Raw genomic sequence first — 21,016 nt, forward strand, 5'->3', positions numbered from 1 at the left:
CAATTGCTGCATATTGCGCGTCATAAAAACGTAGTATTGGCTGGTAATCAATCACTGATTAATTATTAATCAGCTGTTTTCAACCCCTCAATTAAACAAAAACAGTTTGAACTGCTGAATGCAAAACATTTCTCGTAAATACTATCGACACAAATGATTTAATGTTCTTCTTTCATCCGGGACACAGAGCGGGTCTGCTTGCTTTGTAGTTTACGACAGTTTTACAACACACGACCGTCTCGCTTTACGGTAGGGCCCGTCACGCAGCCGTGAGAAGGTAACGAACAACTGCTCCTTAACATGCTCCTTATAATGTGGTGCTTTTATAATTTATTAACTCGTTAGTGTTTCGCTTCAGACTAACACAGAACGCCACTGCTAGCTCTCGCGTAGCTGCTAGCTAAGCAGCTCGTCTTCAAACGGCTTCAAACTTTATTCAAATGTTCGCACGGCCTCGCGTGTACGTCACACCTCCGGATTAATGGCTGCCTGCGTCGTGCAGCTTGTTTACTTCGTGAAATAAAGGCATGGATTGTGTCTCTATGCACGACAGCGCCTGCTTTACGGCTGTTAGCATTAGCAGTGACTTACCACGGTGCGACCCGCTCACGCGATGCGCGTCGGCCTGCCCGGAGCAGAGACGCTGCGTGGTGGATCCTTCAAGGCTTTGGCTGTGGTGAGTGCGAGTGCGTGTGCGTGTGCGTGTTATGAAGGATGAGGGGTGGTGACTTTTGGCTCAGTAGTCTGGAGTTTAAAATCTCCGCAGTGACTTTGAACCTGACCCTTAAACGCATTTTAGGACCCATCGGGTGCGTCTTCAACGCCCTTCATGCCTCACCCTCCTCTTCCTTCCAGACGCTGCTCCTGAGTGGGTTTATGTTCCAGCTGCTGAGGACTGTCGGACTGAGGGCGTTTTCCATGGCATCGGAGACGTACACGTCGGGCACGCACTCGGCCGCCTTCGTCACGTGTCCGAACGACACGGTCGCTAAGGAGCTGGCCAGGTGACGCTTCGTCCCGTGCTTCGTCCGCCCGCGTCCCCGACGGGACGCGCTTTGTCCGCCCGCGTCCCCGACGGGACGCGCTTCGTCCGCCCGCGTCCCCGACGGGACCCGCTTCGTCCGCCCGCGTCCCCGACGGGACGCGCTTTGTCCGCCCGCGTCCCCGACGGGACCCGCTTCGTCCGCCCGCGTCCCCGACGGGACGCGCTTTGTCCGCCCGCGTCCCCGACGGGACGCGCTTTGTCCGCCCGCGTCCCCGACGGGACGCGCTTCGTCCGCCCGCGTCTGTGGCTGATTCGTCTTGTTCTTCTGTCTCTCCAGGGGGATCGTGGAAAGGAAGCTGGCCGCATGCGTCAACGTTGTCCCAGCAATTACGTCCATGTAAGTTGTCCCGGCTGCGGTTTCCTGAGCTGGCGGCGCCCTCAGTGCACACGAGAACGCCTCCTTCAGATTATTGCGTTGTTTTTTCTCTTCCAGATATGAATGGCAGGGAAAGATGGCGGAGGACAGCGAGGTGCTGCTGGTGAGGGCCGCTCGGTCGTGTCTCAGAAAAGACGTTTAAACCAGTTTGTGATATTTTCCCGATAAGTGAAGCCTCTCGCTCTCCTGTCTAGATGATTAAAACCAGAAGTTCCAAGGTGCCGGCTCTCGCTGAATACGTCCGGTAGGTTTGTTTTTTTGCTCCGTTGCCTGCCGTGACTCACGCACTCGGACCGTCCGGCTGCTCGCCTGTTCTCAGGTCTGCTTGTTGTCCTCCTCTCCAGCTCCAACCATCCTTACGAGGTCGCCGAGGTCATCAGCCTGCCGATCGACCAGGGCAACCCGCCCTACCTCAAGTGGATTGGAGACGTCGTTCCCGAGCATTGATGGATAGAATCAGTCCATTGATGTAAAATACGATCGGAAAACGTGAAATTAGTCTCATTATTTCCTGCAAAGACGGATCCGTCGCTCATTAAGACGCTGCTGGGTGTGTGCGCTTATCAGACGGCTTCCATGTTCCATAAAGCGGCTTCTGAGCTGATCTAAACTGACGTCATACAAAATAAGGCTATTTTGTAACTGCCACCATCTGAGGCCTGCGATACTCAATGTTCTCCTCTGGATGGCAGTGTTGCTCTTTAAGCTCCAGTGTTTGCAGCGTAAACTATCATTTGAACAGACTTCAGTTCGGATCCTGATTTTGTACGTAAATAAAAACATTTGCAATAAATTGGAGCGTTATTTTGTCCTATTGAGGTTGAGAGCCCCTTTCAAAGGAAATCCAGCCGAGGTCGGCACATGGCAAATAAAAAAACAGTCATAAAATTACCCAGAGAAGACACGAAGGTTAGACAAATCTTTGCGCCGCCGCGCGTTGGATATCACATCAACAATAATACACCTGTCAATAAAGTTTATTCAAGGTTAACATTGTTCAGCTCCCTGCTCATCAAGAAACAGCGTTCTTGTTTTAAATGATTCACCGCCGTTCTTCATTCCCAAAATACTAACCCGAGAAATGAAGAGGGAATTTTACTGCATATTAAAGACACTCAAGGGTCAGGCGATTGACCCGGAAAGGACGTGACACCCCAGCCCGACCCACAACAACGTTAATGTTGTAGCTTTCTGTTAGGAATAGGAGAGGGCATCCTCTTCCTCCTCGTTCTTCATCTCGTTCGCTCTGTCATCCTGCTGAGAGACACCTGGAACAAAGAGACCACAGGAATGAGAAACCAGCCGCTCGGACACATTGGCCTGGGTTCTGGGACACTTCTCTGACGTCACGCCGGAGGTCCTAGTTTTATCTCTCTGTTCTTCTTCTGTTCACAAAAAGACTTCCGCCTGTCATTGATCAGCCAGACAAAGCTGCATAGAGATCAATATTTCAGTTCGGTTGCTCCCGTCTCTTTTTAGCCATTCGTACCGTCTACAGCACCGAGCAGGTCTTTTTGGGTTTCTTGATGGGCTTGGGGCAGAGCACGGCCCGGATGGCTTCATCAAACACCGTCTTCAGGCCCCGCTGGGTCAGCGCCGAACACTCCAGGTACTTGACCGCATCTATCACACACACACATATACACACACACACACACACACACACACACGAGAGTCGATTAGCTATGCATTTGCGATGAATTCATTTTAGCATCCAGAACCTCAAAACCAAAACAAAGAGCTTAAAGACTCTTAACGTCCCCTCTGATATAGACAATCATGAGGCAATAAAATATATTCATTAGCAGCCTTCAGTCAATGTCCTGCTGGCGTTCTGCCGTTGTCCACGATTAACCGTCCACGCTCGATGACCCGACACAGAAATCGGTCTTCAACAAATCGCCCCCCGTCAGAGGAGGCGCTCTCACCGATGTCCTTGCACAGAGCCAGGCCCTGGGGGTAGGAGATGGGGACCAGCTTCTTGTCCTTCAGCTTCTCAATGGTGTCTTTATCATCCCTCAGATCCAGCTTGGTGCCGACCAGGATGATGGGTGTACTGGGGCAGTGGTGGCGAACCTCGGTGCACCACTGGAAGAAGCAAATGAGAGGAGAGGACAGAGTGAAGGAGATTCAACAAAGTGAGGCAGAAATAACTAATTACTTCTATTAATTAAACATATAACAAGCAGCTTTTTCCTTTATAGAGAACTTCCCCTGATGAACTGAAGACGTATAAAAAGGCGTGACTCACCTTCGTTTTGGCGTTCTCGTAGGACGCCGGGCTCACCAGCGAGAAACAGATCAGGAAAACATCCTGAATGGACAGAAGACGAGACGAGAGCAGCGCTGATGGTAGATCCAGACATGTTCAAAGACTCAATTCATTTAAATCACCCACAAAACTATGGAAAACACTGCTGTGCGACTCCAGGCCAGCAGGTGGCAGTATACTTTATTTAGCCGTTAAGAAGCTCAAGAAGAGTTTACAATTTCAGGATGAAAGAAAGAAACAGGAAGATTTCTGCCCCCCTTTGGCAGCTAAAGGAAGTTCTTAGTCCAAATACCGTGAGTACTTTTAAATATTTTGACAATGCAGTAGATTTTTTACTCTGTGATCTTTTGACACTTTAAGCAGCTTCTCCTTTCTTTCCCTTTGTGGGTCTGCCACCAGCATCGTGGCCTCCATGCCTGTGTGGGGTGTGTTTGTGAGGATATACCGTCTGTGGGTACGACAGTGGGCGGAGCCTGTCGTAGTCTTCCTGTCCCGCTGTGTCCCAGAGGCCCAGGTTGACCGGCTTGCTGTCCACCATCACATTAGCAGAGTAGTTGTCAAAGCTGTGAAAAGCATGGGCCTCAATCAATTAGTCAATCACCTGATTTATAGCTGCCACTGAAATATCATCAAGGGGTGGCCTTTTAAGTACTTTTACTCAATTACATTCCCTCTAGAATAAGCTCTTGACAGCACTGCAAAATAATAAATGTGATGTAAATACTATTTGTGTGTCTTTTCAGTAATAAACTTATAGTTGGAGTTTTTATTTTACAACTAACATATCCAATAGCCACATTCTGACGCAGTGCTGCCCCCGTGTGTTCAGGAGGAAACGCTACCATCTACCATCACGTTTATCTGATCTTTGTACCTGTGTTGTCCTTTACCTCTGCTATACATGACCAAGTGATTTATTTCATTTTAATTCATGTATTATTTGTGTCACCTGTGTACGGGTCACCTGTGTACGGGTCACCTGTGTACGTCATATGCTGATAATGAGAGTGTGTGTCTGTGCAGGTCGTACTCACACTGTGGGAATGTACTCCCCAGGAAAGGCATTGGTTGTGTAGCTGATGAGAAGACAGGTTTTTCCCACAGCCCTAAAACACACCGATGAAAACTAAAATCAAATCCAGTCCAAAGTCCAAACCAAGAGTTTCCTGCAGGTTCTTCTGTTTTCTACTTCACAAGTATTTCTCTGTATATTTAACATTAGTATTTCATCTAAAAAAAGAACATGTCTGTGCAATAAATAGGAATCGTTGTGTTTCAAAAGCAGCAGCTGGTTCTGAAAACAGGAACCAAGTCTCCTGGTTCTGAGCTGGTTTTCCACCAGAGAACACCGTCCTGAGTTTCCCGGTTTCATCTAGGAAACTAAAGGAGACTTGCTCTTTTTCTCTTCTTTGACATCATGATTGGGAAGAGGAGAAGGGTGTAAAATGTAAGAATGTTTTATCAGGACTCAATCCGTTTGACCTTAAGTAGAAATATACATTCAGTTTGAACAATCCTCGGAGGTACCCACTCATGAACTGGGTCCAGTTCCATGCGGCAGGTCCGCTCTACCTTCATACATTGTTCTCCGACACTGTCTGGGTGGACTCATCAATGTACGAGGAAAACTTCCATCTCACTGCTGCTTTCATGAGGTTCACAAATATAAACAGCAGAGGCCCGAGGATAGAACCTTGTGGAACCCCACATACATTCATCTACATATACGTCTGATCCCTCAGATGGATCTTAATTTAGATGAGATATTTTCTTTTAAATATTTGTGTAATATATAAAATTCTTGCTTTGAAAACTTTATCCAACGCTAGAGAAAGGCTACATAATGGTAGCATGTTAGCCTGTTTGCACACGGTGACTCCGAGAGGGCGATTTCCTCTTCCTGCGCTCTTACTGGAAGCTTTAAAAGCCCTTTTTGACTTTTGCTCAAACATCAGAGTAAACAGTGTTTCCAGCGGCACAAAGCCCAAAACTAAAACCGAGGCGACGAGTAAAAAAGGAAGTAAGCACGGGTTAGACAACGACACCGCGCTCGCCACTTCCGCCGTCAATCAAAATGGTTGCAGAAGCGACTCGCACCGCCTCCAGCTCTGTAACGATGCACACGTACACGCCAACGCTCGGCCGACCCGTTCATCCAACCGCCTCCATCTTTTGTGACATTTGCTCCGGTCGGGTTTGTTCACCTCAGAACCAGATCTGAAAGGCTCCGCTGTCTTATCTGATCAAACATAGCACCAAACCAGAAGCAGCTGAATTCATGGCCTTCGGGCTCTATCCGTGTTGCGTTCAACGCAAACCAGGAAGTTCACATACAAGGAAATACTTCATTTGAAAGGTTGCTGATCCTGGAAACACTCCATGACAGAATTCCCGCATCAGGACAACACGCCCTCTTGACCTGTTTTTAATTCTAAAATAACTAAAATGCATTTTCTGACACGGTTGAAGACGGCCATCGCCCCGACTCGTCCAGGAAGACTCAACACAAGCAGCATAAATACAGAATGAGGGGGTCTCCCGTCCCACAAAGGGGGAGAACGTACTCCTTGTTGCAGCTTGCAGCATCCAGCACCTTTGGTCTGGACCAGTCCCACACAGACCTGAACACGCTGCACATGAACGCATCACTGCTCAAACAGACGATTCCCCTCGACTGCTACGTCTCCGCTCGCTCCATGAAGGCAGAAGAGCAACAGAAGAGAAGTAACAGTAACGCCTACCCGTCTCCCACCACCACGCATTTGATGGCCTGCATATCGTCGGTCTGCGCTCGCCGCTCCACCGACAGAAACACGCTCAGGGAGGAAGCTTCAGACAGAAATGATCCCCCCCCCCCCCCCCCGCTGACTCGCTTCCTTCAGTGCTGCTACCAGTCACTCCTTCACAGCTTCGTTTCATCATCGTCATTCAAGGGGGTGCAGCAACCCCAACTGGACTTAAACACTTCCTCTTTTGTTCTAGTATTTGTGCATCTGCTTGAATACACACGCACACGCACACGCACACGCACACACACCTCGGATCGCATTAAAGTTCCGTAACGATGTGGTCAAACCTGCTGGGGAAGAACAGACATCCATCAAACAGTCGTGAGGTTCTGACGAGACGCCTCCTCCTCCTCCTCCTCCTCGTCCTCCTCACCCTGATCCGGCTCCTCAACACAACACTTTGATGAGGGTCCAGATCCACTTCTGGTCCAGTGGGGGTTCCTCCCTGCCTCCAGGTGGAGGTGATTCTGATGTCTTTAACTCTTTCATTCTAACACAGGAAACAGGTTCTGCCTTCATTTAGAGTAAAACACCGTTTGTCCATCAGATGGCGCTGCTGCATCACGCTGCGATTAATGTCGCCCTCCCTTCCGCCATTGTTTGATGATGATGAAGATATTTATTAGATAGAATGTTAGAGTACAAGTACAGTCACACAGTAGCATGTATTACAGTACAAGTACAGTCAAACATCCTGTCTAAGAGAAGCATTTCTAAAAAGCCCTTGCTACATAAATCATCGATATTTAACAATACAAATAAAACTAATATTAAATTACTCAATTGATGCAAAATAACAATAAAATGAAAAAATTACACCACAGTTGCAAAATAACAATAAATTAGAAAGACACATAATATGTGCAACGTAGGTGGACAAAAAAAAAAAAGGGGGGGGGGGTTTGCTTCCCCCCCCCCCCCCCCCCATGTCCCGACCTGGGGGTAGGAACGTTGGGCAGGAACGTTGTGCCTCAGACATGCTGAGAGGTTCTGTGTCGGAGTAAAGGACGGATGGATGGAGAGGATGACAAATAATAAAAGGCAAAACTATGAAGACGGAGAATAATAATATAATCTGTGGTTAATTAAAGTCTAAAGTTTAGAGAAGACCGCCCTTCAGTCACCTAAAACATGTTTCCATGGAAACCACATCAAATAAGATGACTCAAAAACCGAGACACTTCACCGGATACACTCCAGACAACAGGACAACCCGTTTCCATGGAAACAACAACTTGCGTTTTTTAGGAGAAACTTTCAGAAACTGAAATTATTCATGTTTGATCCACGTTTAAAGTTCGGCAGAAAGGATCACAGACGGAAAAATGAATAAACGACGAAGCTGATGAGAAAAGAAGAATCAACGATTGTTAGATTCTCCTTTCTCCTCCTCGGTTCTTTTATTATATCTCGTGTTGGCGGCGTTTATTCAATGATGAGTCAGGATTATAAAACGAATCAAGTTTACTGAAGGTTCTCAGTAATTAGAAAGCTGATAAGGAAACGCAGCGCTGGACGAGGGGGCGGGGCTTGGGAAGAGTCCCGGATGATCAACGGCATTGATCTCTATAGTGGGTGTAAAAACAGCCTCCTTTTACGAGACAGAATGAATGAAGCTTTTTACTGTAGTGTGTGTGTGCGTGCGCGTACTTTAGTGAATTTATCTGTTTTCTCTCCTGCTCACACACGCGTGTAATTCCCCTCCTCTATTCATTTCTGCCACATTGCCTTAATGTGATATTAATGGTGAGAGACAGCCGCACCAAATCTGCAGAATGAAGGGAGAAAGCAAAAAGGGAAGGCGGAGTTTATTACGAGACGAGGGAGGTGAAAAAGGAGGCGAGACAAAACTCACAAAGAGAGCCCGGGTTTAGCCTGCGCGAGGTTCGACTAGCTAACGCAACTCAACTCCCTTTGAAGTCCGCTAACATGGCAGCGCGGCTACTAGCGCCGGCCGGGGAACAAACTGCGCTCTAAGGCGCTTTGGATAAAAGCGGCGGCCATTGGGAAAACTGTTTTTGAAAATTAAAACGGCCTGCCACGAGGCGTCCGCGGGGATTAGCCACTTCCTCCCTGAGAGGCGTGGCGGCGTTAAGCGGTTTATGCAATTTACGTAAGGTGGATGTGAAATTATGCCCATCAACGTGACGGTGTGGGAAGAGCGAGCTTCCACAGGAAGTGGGTCCGACTCCACACTCCTTCCATCGGGTGTTCGGCAGGGCCGGCAGATGTCAGCCATTAATTAGCCGGCTGACACGACAGATGTGGAGGTCGAGCTTTCGATGCCGGGTGTGAGAACGTTCCAGGGCTCCAAGGCGGGAGCGCGTGGGAAACACATCTGCAAGTCAGAGCGTATCTCTGAGACCAATTAGCATCTCAATAGCAAACTGTTGCCCCCCCCCGCTGAGCTGCACCCAATAAAAATGTTGGAAGCAGTGCAGATCAGGCCGACATCGGATATTGACAAGCGATAATTAACAAGTGGACAGAATGTACTTTAAAAAAGGTAATGATTGTGAGATACTTAAGGGAATAGGCTCGAGGTCATGGCGACTGCGCTAACTATGCAGAAGGCTAAAGAAGGCGTGTCTGAAGTAGCAGCTACTGCATGTGATTTCACTTTCTAGACAACCATAACCCACTCAGGAAACAGGAATTATATTCATAAAATCATTAATAAATGTCATAATTAATTAGAAGTGCTGTCTTTTGAAATATCAGATATCAGCAGAATCATCAGCCACCGCCACCACCTCCACCAGCGTCTGGAGATTCGTCTCCTTGCTGCTCGATCAATATCTCCCTGCAGAGTCTAAGCCACTTTCTGACAGGTTAATTATTATCCGTTACTAAGATGAATTGTTATTTGTTCTTTCAAGCGCGCTAATCAGCTAAGCTAATTGACTGTAAAACACGTGCACTTCCGCTAGAAACCGTCTGAACACACTTCAACATCGAGAAGTTTTGGAAACGCCAACCCGTCCGTGACTTTTTTAGATGGTTCCTCCTGCCTTAAGCAGAAAATACTTAATAAACAGAAAACTAGCCTCCAGCGACACGGAGTACGAAAACCAATCACGCTCGAGCTGCCTTCTTCACTTCGGCTTTATAATGAAGATTCATCGTCTCTCTGATGCTTAAAAAAACAATCTCCTTTTAAGAACGATGAAAAAAACAAAAACCCTCCCACATTTTGAAAAGCCGCTCAGACGCAGCCGCCTGTGACGGTGGATTAGAGCATCACACGGGAAGCGCCGGGATGCGGCGCTCCGTGCACTCCCATAATCAGAGTCCGACCCGACAGCGACAACGGGGTCAGGAACGCGCCGGCAGGACAGCTGCTTGGCGGCAAGCCGGCGTCCCTTTTTATCCTTGCCAACACCTCCACCTGTCGCCACCTCAGGATTGGCAGAGCTCCCGGTTCCCGTCTCAGGAACACCAATCAGAATGAAGCGTAACTTCAGAGCGACAAGCACCGAGCCGATTGAATACGGCAGCTTGAAAGACCCGCTCAGAGTTCTGAGATTGGACCATAAAAAATGTCTCATTAATATCGGATTCATTTGATGTCAGTAAATTTAGACCTGGATCATTGTGAAAAATGATCAATTTTCCCCTGTTCATTGGTTCCGTCCTGTAAATGAGGTCCGATCTGCCACTAGTTGATGATATAACTAATCAATAACTCGTTGATAACGGCGGCATCAACAGGTTTGTAGAGAACTAGAATACGTCCACGTCAAGGGACGCCCGAACAATTCAGGAATCTGATCCGACCCTTAACCCTAACTCTTACTCCTCCTAACCCTTAACCCTAACCCTTAACCCTAACCCTTAACCCTAACCCTTACTCCTAACCCTTACTCCTAACACCAAAAATGCGTTTTCATTCAGTCCACGGAGGGAATCTCTATAGACGCTTTGGAATAATATCAGAAAGTATCGTCGGCCCGCTGGAATATTTAAGCGAGTTTCCGCTGCTTTGTTGTCGAGCGCCGGGAAACGAGCAGAAGGCAGTTAGAATTCATCTCTATGTGATAACAAAGAGTCAAATATCTTTCACTAATGACGCGTCTGTCGGAGCCGGCAGCTCCTTTCTGCAACGGCGCCGGAGATCAGAGCGGGAAGTAAGAGATGAAAGGGAGCGAGCGTCATCAGAGGGAAGTGGGGCGGGACTTAACGCAGATTTGATTGGAAGCGATGAGGAGAAACTGAGCGGCGAGATGGCTCTTCTATCCGTCTTCTGGTGTGCCTCGTCATGTAGCGCCGCCATGCTAACAGGCCGGATGCTAGCAGGCCGGATGCTCGGGCGAGCTCGCAGGGAAACACGTTAGCGGGCGGGCGCTACGTTTGCTCACATCCTCCGCTCAGACGGAGACTTACTGGGTCACACCTTTTCCCAGATGATGTCCAGCACGGAGCGTCGACTTCCCTTCGTCGCCGGAATCCAAACCACGCCGCAGGGTTTCCCTGAACAATCCATGTCTGTCAGCGCGGTGAAGAGAGATTAAACAGGAACCAGCGGGAGCAGAACCCGGATCTATTGTTCAGTCAACGAATATTTGTCCTGGAGATGATTTCCCTTCAGGCGACGCCGGGAAGGACCGCTGAGATTCCCCATTGTGAGCGGACTCCGGGACCGTTCCCCGCCAGATGAAGAAACCGTTTGTAGAAACCAACAACGCCGGCGGCGATGATGATGAGCAGTGAAAACGAGAGCTGGGAGGATGAAGCTGGGAGAAGGAAAGTTGAATCCGATTTCAAAGGTTTGCTTTTTATCAACACCTGAAATCTGGGCAAACAAAATTCTCTCGATAAAGTTCTAATCAGTGTATACAAATTCAACTGTTTTATTATGTCTAATTAATGCATGAAAAACTTTATAAATCATCAGATTCCGGCTACAAATTATTCCGGCAATTTGCACTTTGAAATTTCTACTGTGAAAAAAATGTGGAAACTAATTTCTCGCTTTGGAAAGAGAAACTTCAGGAGTCGGCGAGTTGAAAAGATATCTCACTTTTATGACACTTGAATGACATTTAAGAAAACAAACAACAAAAGTAAAAACCCACATGCATCTCGGAGAAAGAAAACCGGGAGGCGGGAAACACGGACACTCTCTCAGCGACCTTTGACCCCTGCAGACGTTTTATTCTAATACCTAAATATAAACTCCTCTATCTAGTCGGGCGCATCTCACTGTACATCTACTGTAGCATATTGCATATCTCAATGAGGAGGGGGTGATCAATACTCATTGATACTCTGGCCTCCCGTTGTGAGGAGGGGGGGGGGGGGGGGGGGTCGAGTGAGGGTGAAGACGAAGTAGAAAAGAGGTGAAGGCCGAGGCTCGGAGACGTCCTGCGGTCTGCTGACATCGTCGCGTGACTGTCGGCGTTTGTGTAGCGTGTAGCGTGTAGCGTGTAGCGTGTAGCCCACCTGAGGTCTCCCCGCTTCCTGTGATGTCATCCCGCTCTGGGGAAACGCCGGCGGCGCCACGTTGACCTCATTGGACGATCCTGTCCCGCACCGAGGCAGACCTGAGTCAAACTGTCCTTTGGCTTGAATGAAGCGAACACAACCGAAGAGGTGAACGAATGAAGCGTCCCCAGCGCCTGCTCAGCGGTTAATTTAGCTTTTGGAATATTTTAACTGAACATGTAAAGAACGGAATCTTTTTTTTGAAGTTGGGGAACGCTGGATGACATCACGCTGCCTAACGCAGACGTACGCGTCTTCTTCTTTAGCCCGTGTCTGAGTGGACACGCTTAACACGCTTAACACGTTTAACAGGTTTAACACGCTTAACACGCTAAACACATTTAACACGCTTAACACGCTTAACACGTTTAACACGTTTAACACGTTTAGCACGCTTAACACGTTTAACACGTTTAACCCGCTTAACACGTTTAACACGTTTAACACGTTTAACAGGTTTAACAGGTTTAACACGTTTAACACGTTTAACACGTTTAACACGCTTAACACGCTTAACACGCTTAACAGCCTTAACCCGTTTAACCCGCTTAACACGTTTAACACGCTTAACACGCTTAACACGTTTAACACGTTTAACACGCTTAACACGCTTAACACGTTTAACACGTTTAACACGCTTAACACGCTTAACACGTTTAGCACGTTTAACCCGCTTAACACGTTTAGCACGCTTAACACGTTTAACACGTTTAACACGTTTAACACGTTTAGCACGCTTAACACGCTTAACACGTTTAACACGTTTAACACGTTTAGCACGCTTAACACGTTTAACACGTTTAACACGTTTAACACGTTTAACACGTGCCTCATCAGTGTTCGTTTCAGCAACACACCTGTCGGCTCTGGATTTGGCCCGGATCTGCGTTCAGTACTTCTTTAGCCCTTTGATGGGTCAGCAGAAAGAGCGGCGTCCGCTCCGACAGCGCCGGCGCCTTCAACCCACTGTATTCTCAGCAGCAGTGGCGTTTCCATTCAGGCCCGGATCGATCCCCAGACGGGGACGGGGTCGTCCTCTCTCAGACGCCCACATTCACCCACTGAGGCTGGAGAAGACGGGGAATGTACGACCTTTCAGACAAACAGATGAACTGAAATGAAAAGGCGGTTGATGCTACTGTTGTTACGATATTCAGTGGCGGCTCCCGAGTCTGCCATCCGTGACGGGATGACACCGTTTTTGCACGACGGTTGAGGGCACGTTGGGTTGAGCAAGTGTTTAGGAATTCAGATTCTTTCAGCGCTAGGATACGAGGAATCGCTGACATTCCCATCATTCAAGGACAAACGCCACCACACACATATCCGGTGGAGGAAGGACGTTGAATCCGGGGAACGGTTGATCCCGAGCAGCAAAATGCGAGGAGGAACAAGAGAACAGGCGACAGAATTCCAGAATGAGGTACACGGACTGTATCAAAAGCAAATCGCTGTTCTGTTCGAGGATCGGAGCTCCACAGCGGAGGAGAAGTGTTTCATCTGTTTTTCCTGGAAGCTGTGTCCGTGGATCTGCTGAAGCCTGTGATGTCACTGTCCTCCTCGTCCTCGCCTCCCGCCCTTCCGTCCGTCCACGGGTTGGACAAGTATCCGTGAGCGTCCGTGCTGTAGAAGTGCCTCCCGTCTTTGACCCGGCCTGATCGATCGCTTTGGTGCAGTGAGCCTGTGCTGTTGCACTTCTTCACCAGCGGGGGCGCCAGGTAGCCCGTGGCGAGCAGCGATGACAGCGAGAGGCTGTTCAGCGTTTCTGACAAGTGTTCGCTGTCGAGGGTTTGGGGGCCGACGTCCTCATCCGACGGGTCGGTGGAGTCCTGTCGGGGGCAGCCGGGGCTGGTGCTGCCGCCGCCGCAGCTGCTCTGGCTCCTCTGGTGCCCCCTGGTGGCTTGGAGTTTAAACTTAACACTGTGTTTCTTTAGCGAGGCGTGGCCCTCCTCCTCCGCGGCCGTCTCCTGGGCGTGCACGGCGTGCACGGCGTGGCTCGGGAGGGGGCAGAGGAGAGGCGTGGGTGGACCCAGATCTCTACTTGGGGAGATGCTGAGTCCTTCCTCCAGCGTGGTCTGCAGGCTGCCCTCCGAACTCCCCGTGGCCAGGGAGGAGTCACTGTGGGATGGGAGCTGCGAAGAGGAGGCGCAGGTGACAGAAACAAAAGGAGGAAGGAGTCAGAAAGTGAATGAACAGGCCAAAGAGACAGATAAGAGTTTAAACTGGACCTAAATGTAAAAGCTAGCTGGTGGAATTAGCACAAACGTGATTGGTAGAAGAAGACAGGGAGGAGAACACCTGAGCAGGTGAACCATGCTAGCGGGCTCATTAGCTGGATCACAGAGGTCCAACACAAAGGTAGCGGCAAAGACAGGAACAGCTGTCGCCATGGTTACACAGGAACAAAGTCCCGTCAGTCTGGCTCGTTTCACCAGGGAGACCATTCCTGCCTCATCCCTCATCACACCTGAGCGCTCAGCGGCCTGCTGTTGGCTCCGGGGGAGCGAAGGGAGGCCCAGGAGGCCGGGGAAGCCAGCCCGGACCGCGCCCTCCCTCCTGGAATAACATCCGGATGAGCGGCGGCGGCGGCGGCCGGGTGGAAGAAGTCAGCCGGGAGATGGAAGACGGGCAAAGAGCCTCCGCCGCCTCCGCTGCAAACTCCTCCATCGCCACCTGAAAGGAGGAGCACTCGTCAGTGATGACCCAGCAGGATCCTGATCCAGGTGAACAGGATCCAGATCCGGGTGAACAGGACCTCCTTACGGGAAGACCATTACTCCATCTGTTCCACGCTTGATGCTGGCGTTATGAGGTGGGTTGTTCGGAAAAAGGAATAACTTTATTTAAACGATACGATCAACGTCACGGATTAATGAAATCCTCATTCTTCAATACCGGCGAGGGTCACGAAGGATTCCGGTTACGGTAATGAGGAAGACGGCGGAAAGGTCACCTTGACAGGGATTATTTAATTGGATTTCTTTTCCGATTGGCTGATAGGAAACTTTGAATTAATAAACCTTTTACGGAAAGCAGCTTGAGAACTCAATGGAAAGCATCGATATTCATTGATTCCTCCTTAATCCGTCCGGACAACCGGACAGACCTCCTGTACCTGTCCCGTTTGGCGGGCTCCACTGCTCCATCGAGGAGGTGTTCAGCTCCTGGACCTCCTCCTCCTCCTCCTCCTCCTCCTCCTCGCTGTCTGAGCTGGACCCTCTGCACCCCCCCTGGGTGGGCAAATCCTCTGAGCTCCGGGAATCACTGCTGCCCCTCTGCAGCAGGAAGGGGGGGGGGGGTAAAGAGAGGACGAGTGATAACCAGGTGCTGCCCCCGACCTGAAGCCTTCCATTCCCTCCCGTCACCATGGAAACCAGAGACTGTTTCCCTCCTTCATCTGATAACAACGGGAACCGGCAGCGGGCTTCAAAGCCAACGGCTGCTGGTCCGAAACCGGATCAATTCAACCGGCCTTCAATAAAGCAGCGAGGAAACGGGTCAGGCGGAACCGCTGTGATCCGGGAGGACGTTCACGCACACGCACACACACACACACAGTACCTGCCCGTCTCCCACCAGCTGGTAGCTGCTGTGCTCGTCCAGGCTGAGGTCATCGGGCAGCGCCAGAGACGACGACCTATCAGAGAGCTGCTCTGACATCAGAGACGCCTGCTCCACCTCGGCCAGTCGGACCTGTGGGAGGAAATCTGCATATAAACATCAGTAAAACGGACTGGGAAGTTCATGTGTGTGTGTGTGTGCACGTGTGCGGGTGTGTAGGTGTGCACGTGTGCGTGTGTAGGTGTGCACGTGTGCACCTCCTGTGGGTGGCTCTTGCAGTCCTTGCAGACAGGAGGAGAGCAGTAGTGATGGAAAACCGATCCGGAGAGGTTGTCAATCATGTCCCCCTCCAGCGAGTCCTTAATCAGGAGGGACACACTGTCCAGCCACCGGCTCTCCTGCAACACACAACAACACAATAACACACAGAAACGCACAACAACACACACCTCAATGCAAAAAACAAAACAATCCTGAATCTTCCTGAATTTTATTCTGACAATCAGAATAAATGTGCAACGTAAAAAAACAATAAAGCTGAAAGTACCAAGAAGATCTAGAACCTTCTGCTGATCCGGATCGCCGTGGGGACGGTGCAGACCCAGTGAGGAGGGGAACGAGCAGCTTGGGGGAGGTCTGTGCTTTTGTTGGATCAGGAGATGAAATCTAAATCTTCTCCTGAATAGGCTGAGGCTGCCGGCGAAGCACAATGCACCGAGGAGGACGCCGCCTCGCTCCTCTGGCGTTAAAATTACCCATCAGCCGACAGACAAAGAGCTATAAGCAGGGTGGGCGGAGCCAACGCCCACGCGCCGTCTCCCGGTGTCTTCTCCCAGCGCCCCCCGCCCTCCACGTTCACTTGGGTTCCGCACCTTTCCTTAAAAACGGGCCGTCTACTGGTTTCATTCCTTCCGCCTCAGCGGCGCTTTTAAACAAATACCTGCACAGGTGCCGTCATTTCACGTTTGCCTGACTCTTACCTGCATCGTTCAGGTGTGTGAGCGTCAGCGTTCTCCGGGAAGCCCACCTACCTGAGCAGGAGAGAAGAGCCGACGTCGATGATGAACGTGTCCCTCATGAGCTGCACCTCCTCCTCCTCCTCCTCCTCCTCCTCCAACGTCCCCACAACCTGGACTCCCCGCTGGAACGTTCCCAGACGCTCCCACGCCGACCCCGGTGCCGCTGGCAGCGCCGCCTGTTGCCCCGGCGATGACTCCGATGCCCCCCATCATGCAGCACAGACCCCCCTGAGCCAGCTCCAGCTCGATCTCGGCGTCCATCTCGGCGTCCTCCTGCGCCTCCTTGTTGGAGTCGTCCAGGTGCTTCATGAGGACGGCCACCACCACGTTTATCAGCACGAACTGGGCCGTGAGCACGAAGGACACGAAGTACAGCGGCGAGATGAACTGGAGCCCGGCGTGGCACCCGTAGTCGCTGCCGGGGCCGTCCGGGGGGCACTCCCTCAGGGTGTCCTGGGGGGGGAGGAGGGAGGAGCACGTTCAGGAGCAGCGAAATGGAATCCAGCCGCCACTATGTCCGACGACGGGACAGAATGGGTCCGTTGTCCTGCAGCGTCTTTCCTCCGTGGACGCGGTACCTTCATGATGCCGTTCCAGTTGTCTCCGGTGGAAACCTGGAAGAGCGTGAGGAAAGCCATCCCAAAGTTTTCAAAGGTGGCGTGCCGGCTCATTCCTTCACAGGGATAGTCGGCGTTACACACTGAGGAAGAGAGGAGAAAACGCCACCCCAGAGTTTATAGGATCAAACCGGCCAGGGAGGCCCCGCCCCTCCAAGAGGAGCCGCTCTGATTGGCCGTCGGGATGTAGACTTACCCAGCTCTCCGAACAGCTCCACCCCCAGAGCGGCGTAGATGAAGAACAGCAGCATGAAGAGCAGACCCAGGTTCCCCACCTGCCTCACAGAAACAGCCACGTGTCACACGACCAGGAGCAACTCACACAGGTGTGCTCACCTGCGTGCTTCAGCAGCTCGGATGCATCAGGTCTGAATGTTAGCTAACGTCACTCAGGCAGTCAGGAGGAGGAGGATAATCACGTTAATCTGCGGGGAATATTCCACTTGCCTCCGAGCACAGACCGGAGCGCTTGCAGATCGAGATATGCAAATGGGAACATGGCGCCCTGGGCGGGGGGGGGGGGGCAGTAGCAGGCAATAAGCAGAATGCTATTAGCTAATTAGCTCGCCACACAGGGAAAGAAATGAGATCCAGAATTCCATTAGCGTCGGGATTGAATAAGACATACACTTTTATTGGAGAAGATGAGACGGAGCGGGAATGACGGAGGGGGGGGGGGGGGACCGGGAGAACTGGGGGGCGAGGCCAATCCGGGGGACGGCTTCCTGTTTACTGGGGGATATTAAAAACAACGACTAAAGCCTGAAGCGGTTTGCGGATTGGAGCTTAAGCCCATCTGATGTCTTAAGATCAGTCGAGCAGAAAGACAAAGCGCTCCACGGAGACGAGGAAGACGAGGAAGACGAGGAGATGGGCCGAATGGATCGCACATATAATAAATACGTTTGGTTTCCACGGCAATGAAACCTGCAAACGGCCGCTCTCCTCCTGCAGCAACGATTCCCACGCCTGAGTCTTCCTTATGGAATATTATCCGGTTGTTGCTTCATGAGGTCCGAACCAAGTCGGGATGTGAACTCATGTCAGGAGGGGTCGGCTCCGTTTCATTAGCCAGCCTCATTATCCTGGCGAATCCGACTTGGCTGCCATTAATCTGTCTCCAGGTGCGGGAATCACAAGCCATTAATCAAAGCTAAGGCCAAGGAGGCGGACAAAGAAGGATCGACGGCGCCGAAATGTGCGTGTGTGTGTGTGTGTGCGTGTGTGTGTGTGTGTGATGTCACGTACCTGAGGCAGGGCTTGGACCACCGTGTCCAGCAGGGCTCGCATCCCAGTGGCCATCTTCAACAGTTTCAACACTGGAGAGAGATCAGAGAGTCAGCCCGTGTGTGTATGTGTGTGCATGCTGGCTGTGAGCGTGTGTGTGTGTGTGTGCGTGCTGGCTGTGTGTGTGTGTGTGTGTGTGTGCGTGCTGGCTGTGAGCGTGTGTGTGTGTGTGTGTGTGTGTGTGTGTGCATGCTGGCTGTGAGCGTGTGTGTGTGTGTGCGTGCTGGCTGTGTGTGTGTGTGTGTGTGTGTGTGCTGGCTGTGAGCGTGTGTGTGCGCGTGCTGGCTGTGAGCGTGTGTGTGTGTGTGTGTGTGTGTGCGTGTGTGTGTGTGCATGCTGGCTGTGAGCGTGTGTGTGTGTGCATGCTGGCTGTGAGCGTGTGTGTGTGTGTGTGTGTGTGTGTGTGTGTGGGTGTGCGCGTGCTGGCTGATGAGGACACCTGCAGAGGGACAGAAAGTGAAACCAAGGACAGGAAGACAAACGAGAGCGCAGTGAGAGGAGGGGAGGGACGGCAGACGATCGATGGATGGACAGGATCCCGGCGTTCCCAGAAGTCCAATTTCTGGAGTGTAAAAGCCTCCCGGGAGGGGCGCTCCTCTCAGGAAGGCTGGAGGCGTGTGAAGGTAGATCCGCTCCAGGTGGGTCGGAGGATTTAGGAAGCGGTTACGGGAAGAGAAGTCGGCCCCCGGCGCCGGTTCTGTCTGACGGACACTCGGCTCGGTTCACAGCAGCAAAGCGTTCCGAACCCGGATCGCTCCGCCCGTTAATGACCACATGCTGCCATTTAATTAGCGCATCGCCCACGGGTCCACTCGGCGGACCCTGGGCGGGACCACAGAGGGCAGGATGGGAACGCCGGGAATGCCGTGTCTGTACCTCGTGCGATCCGGAGCACCCTCATGATCCTGATGATGGTGGGGTTGATGGGAAGGGAGGCGTTGATCTCGATCTCCTCCAGGGTGATCCCCATCACTGAAAGCAGCACGATGGCCAGGTCCAGCTGGTTCCACCTGCACGGAACCGCACGGAACCGCACAGAACCGCACAGAACCGCGCGTGAGTCTCAACAACATGGCTGCACACGTCACGATCCCTGTTCATTTGACCAATGAATATCAACATCAACGGCATGCTTCATTTGCATAATGGTCACCTGAAGGCGGCGCCTCTCATGAATATTAATGATCTGGGAGAGTCTCCTGTCAGCGCAGCGACAAGCTGCTTGTTGGATTGTTCTCACGCAGTGATTGGTCAATAACCGCGTTTACACATGCACCGCAAATCAATCAGCGCCCCCCCCCCCCCCCCACCACCAACAACCAATCACAGAACAGTCTTCAGATGCAGATGATGAATAATTAATAATGCATCCACCCAGAATCCTGACCTTTAAGGACGCGTCCGTCGTCGCTCTAGAAATGTATTTAAATTTAACATTTACATTTTATAGGCTGACGGTAACAGTAAAGCTAGCGTTAGCATCGAGGGGCTATTTTATTAGCTCTGTATAAATCATTGAGAATAAAGGGGGCGGGGATGGATGCATCATGTGACACGTCCTAATGGCGGTTAATCATCCTGATCCAGCTCATGATGGAAGCTTGAGGACCGGGCCGCAGCCTCTGCAGGTATTCTAGGCATCTTTAAAATCCAGTCCGCACACGGCGGCGGCGGCGGCGGCGGCGCTCATTTCAACACACATCCACGCTTTCTTTTTTCACTCAGGGAAGTTGCTTTCCTTTTTTTTTAGCTCAATTTCGTGCGGAACCGCCGCCCGCGGTGTTTCTCCACAGATAATGCCTCTCGTTCTAGATAATATCTCGGTTCCACAGCAGCAGAACGGGGTCGAGGCACACACAGAACCGGGTCGACGCACACACAGAACGGGGTCGCTGGAGAAAGCACAGGTTTTTCAAAGAGACTGCGACAAGACGAGGAAGCGAACGGCTGGACACAGGAAGTCGGCAATGAACGCCGACGTCTAAATATGTTTCTCTTTGATAAAGAGGTAAAAAAAAAAGGGAGGAAACAGAAGGAGCGAGGAAGAGGAGCGTTAAGACGGGAGAAAGGAGAGGGGCAGAAATAAGCACAGACGGAGATCTATAAATAGCTCGGGAGCTGGAATAATGAAATCGTAGCTGGAATAATGACATTCACACAGAAGGATATCTGAAGCAATATTCACCAAAGGCTTTGCAGCTGCTCGCCTGCCTGACAGAGGACCCCCCCCCCCCCCCCCCCACCCCCCCGGATCGTTAAGGTGTTGGGATTAGACCCGAGCACCATTCACATCGTCATTCTGCATGTCCTTTACAGAATCCCATTACAGCTTCACTTACAAAAGGAACAACCCAAATCTCTGCTAATCTGGAATGAAATAGGAGTGACTTGTGATGTCATCGTTATCACATCTTTCCTAGTTGATTGATCGGTTGGTTGTAGCAGTACAGGCAGCGTCAGGTGCTCGTCTTTGTTACCTGTCCTTGAAGAAGCGTCTGAAGCCGAACGCCACCAGCTTCAGAGCCGCCTCGATCACAAAGGTGGAGGTGAAGAAGTAGTTGCAGTA

The 21,016-nt window shown here is 50.9% G+C and overlaps 3 protein-coding genes across 4 annotated transcripts in view; 1 reads left to right on the plus strand and 2 right to left on the minus strand.

Annotated features, from left to right (window-relative positions):
• Positions 1–231: 231 nt before the first annotated feature.
• On the plus strand, positions 232–2,214 carry LOC137906600 (protein CutA homolog). 2 transcript variants are annotated; one of them, XM_068750888.1, is made up of 7 exons: positions 259–277; positions 554–676; positions 856–1,004; positions 1,323–1,382; positions 1,479–1,524; positions 1,616–1,665; positions 1,766–2,214. In XM_068750888.1, the coding sequence occupies exons 2-7, from the start codon at positions 614–616 to the stop codon at positions 1,866–1,868; spliced, it is 471 nt and encodes a 156-aa protein (XP_068606989.1). In that variant the 5' UTR covers positions 259–277; positions 554–613; the 3' UTR covers positions 1,869–2,214. The 2 variants fall into 2 exon arrangements, with proteins under 2 accessions (XP_068606990.1, XP_068606989.1); XM_068750889.1 differs by lacking the exon at positions 554–676 and having other exon boundaries at positions 232–277.
• Positions 2,215–2,388: 174 nt separating this feature from the next.
• Positions 2,389–6,487, minus strand: LOC137906526 (ras-related C3 botulinum toxin substrate 2-like). Its single transcript, XM_068750808.1, has 7 exons — positions 6,435–6,487; positions 4,728–4,799; positions 4,139–4,256; positions 3,673–3,735; positions 3,350–3,509; positions 2,911–3,044; positions 2,389–2,689 (listed from the first exon to the last, which is right to left on the minus strand). Exons 1-6 carry the CDS (start codon positions 6,467–6,469, stop codon positions 2,914–2,916), a joined length of 579 nt encoding a protein of 192 aa, XP_068606909.1. The 5' UTR covers positions 6,470–6,487; the 3' UTR covers positions 2,389–2,689; positions 2,911–2,913.
• A 6,975-nt stretch (positions 6,488–13,462) lies between these two features.
• LOC137907126 (voltage-dependent T-type calcium channel subunit alpha-1I-like) overlaps positions 13,463–21,016 on the minus strand; it is a 46,278-nt gene continuing 38,724 nt past the window's right edge. Inside the window, exons 28-38 of the mRNA XM_068751438.1 lie at positions 20,928–21,016; positions 19,327–19,460; positions 18,412–18,482; positions 17,360–17,438; positions 17,125–17,246; positions 16,559–16,999; positions 15,785–15,925; positions 15,543–15,659; positions 15,082–15,241; positions 14,434–14,639; positions 13,463–14,098 (exon numbers count right to left, since the gene is read on the minus strand). The exon at positions 20,928–21,016 is cut by the window's right edge and continues 21 nt beyond it. Coding sequence (XP_068607539.1) covers positions 13,463–14,098; positions 14,434–14,639; positions 15,082–15,241; positions 15,543–15,659; positions 15,785–15,925; positions 16,559–16,999; positions 17,125–17,246; positions 17,360–17,438; positions 18,412–18,482; positions 19,327–19,460; positions 20,928–21,016 — 2,196 coding nt within the window. The remainder of the gene's footprint in view (positions 14,099–14,433; positions 14,640–15,081; positions 15,242–15,542; positions 15,660–15,784; positions 15,926–16,558; positions 17,000–17,124; positions 17,247–17,359; positions 17,439–18,411; positions 18,483–19,326; positions 19,461–20,927) is intronic.

Source organism: Brachionichthys hirsutus, chromosome 17, assembly GCF_040956055.1.
Source record: "Brachionichthys hirsutus isolate HB-005 chromosome 17, CSIRO-AGI_Bhir_v1, whole genome shotgun sequence".
Classification (NCBI taxonomy): domain Eukaryota; kingdom Metazoa; phylum Chordata; class Actinopteri; order Lophiiformes; family Brachionichthyidae; genus Brachionichthys; species Brachionichthys hirsutus.

Excerpts from the sequence above, each read along its gene's own strand:
- LOC137906526 (XM_068750808.1), bottom strand. The coding sequence starts at position 6,469 with ATGCAGGCCATCAAATGCGTGGTGGTGGGAGACGG. Across the intron at positions 4,800-6,434 it reads TGCGTGGTGGTGGGAGACGG|GGCTGTGGGAAAAACCTGTC; the intron begins GTAGGCGTTACT and ends GGTGTGTTTTAG. Across the intron at positions 3,736-4,138 it reads CACTGTCGTACCCACAGACG|GATGTTTTCCTGATCTGTTT; the intron begins GTATATCCTCAC and ends CTGTCCATTCAG.
- LOC137906600 (XM_068750888.1), top strand. The coding sequence starts at position 614 with ATGCGCGTCGGCCTGCCCGGAGCAGAGACGCTGCGTGGTGGATCCTTC. Across the intron at positions 677-855 it reads CCTTCAAGGCTTTGGCTGTG|ACGCTGCTCCTGAGTGGGTT; the intron begins GTGAGTGCGAGT and ends TCTTCCTTCCAG. Across the intron at positions 1,383-1,478 it reads GTCCCAGCAATTACGTCCAT|ATATGAATGGCAGGGAAAGA; the intron begins GTAAGTTGTCCC and ends TTTCTCTTCCAG.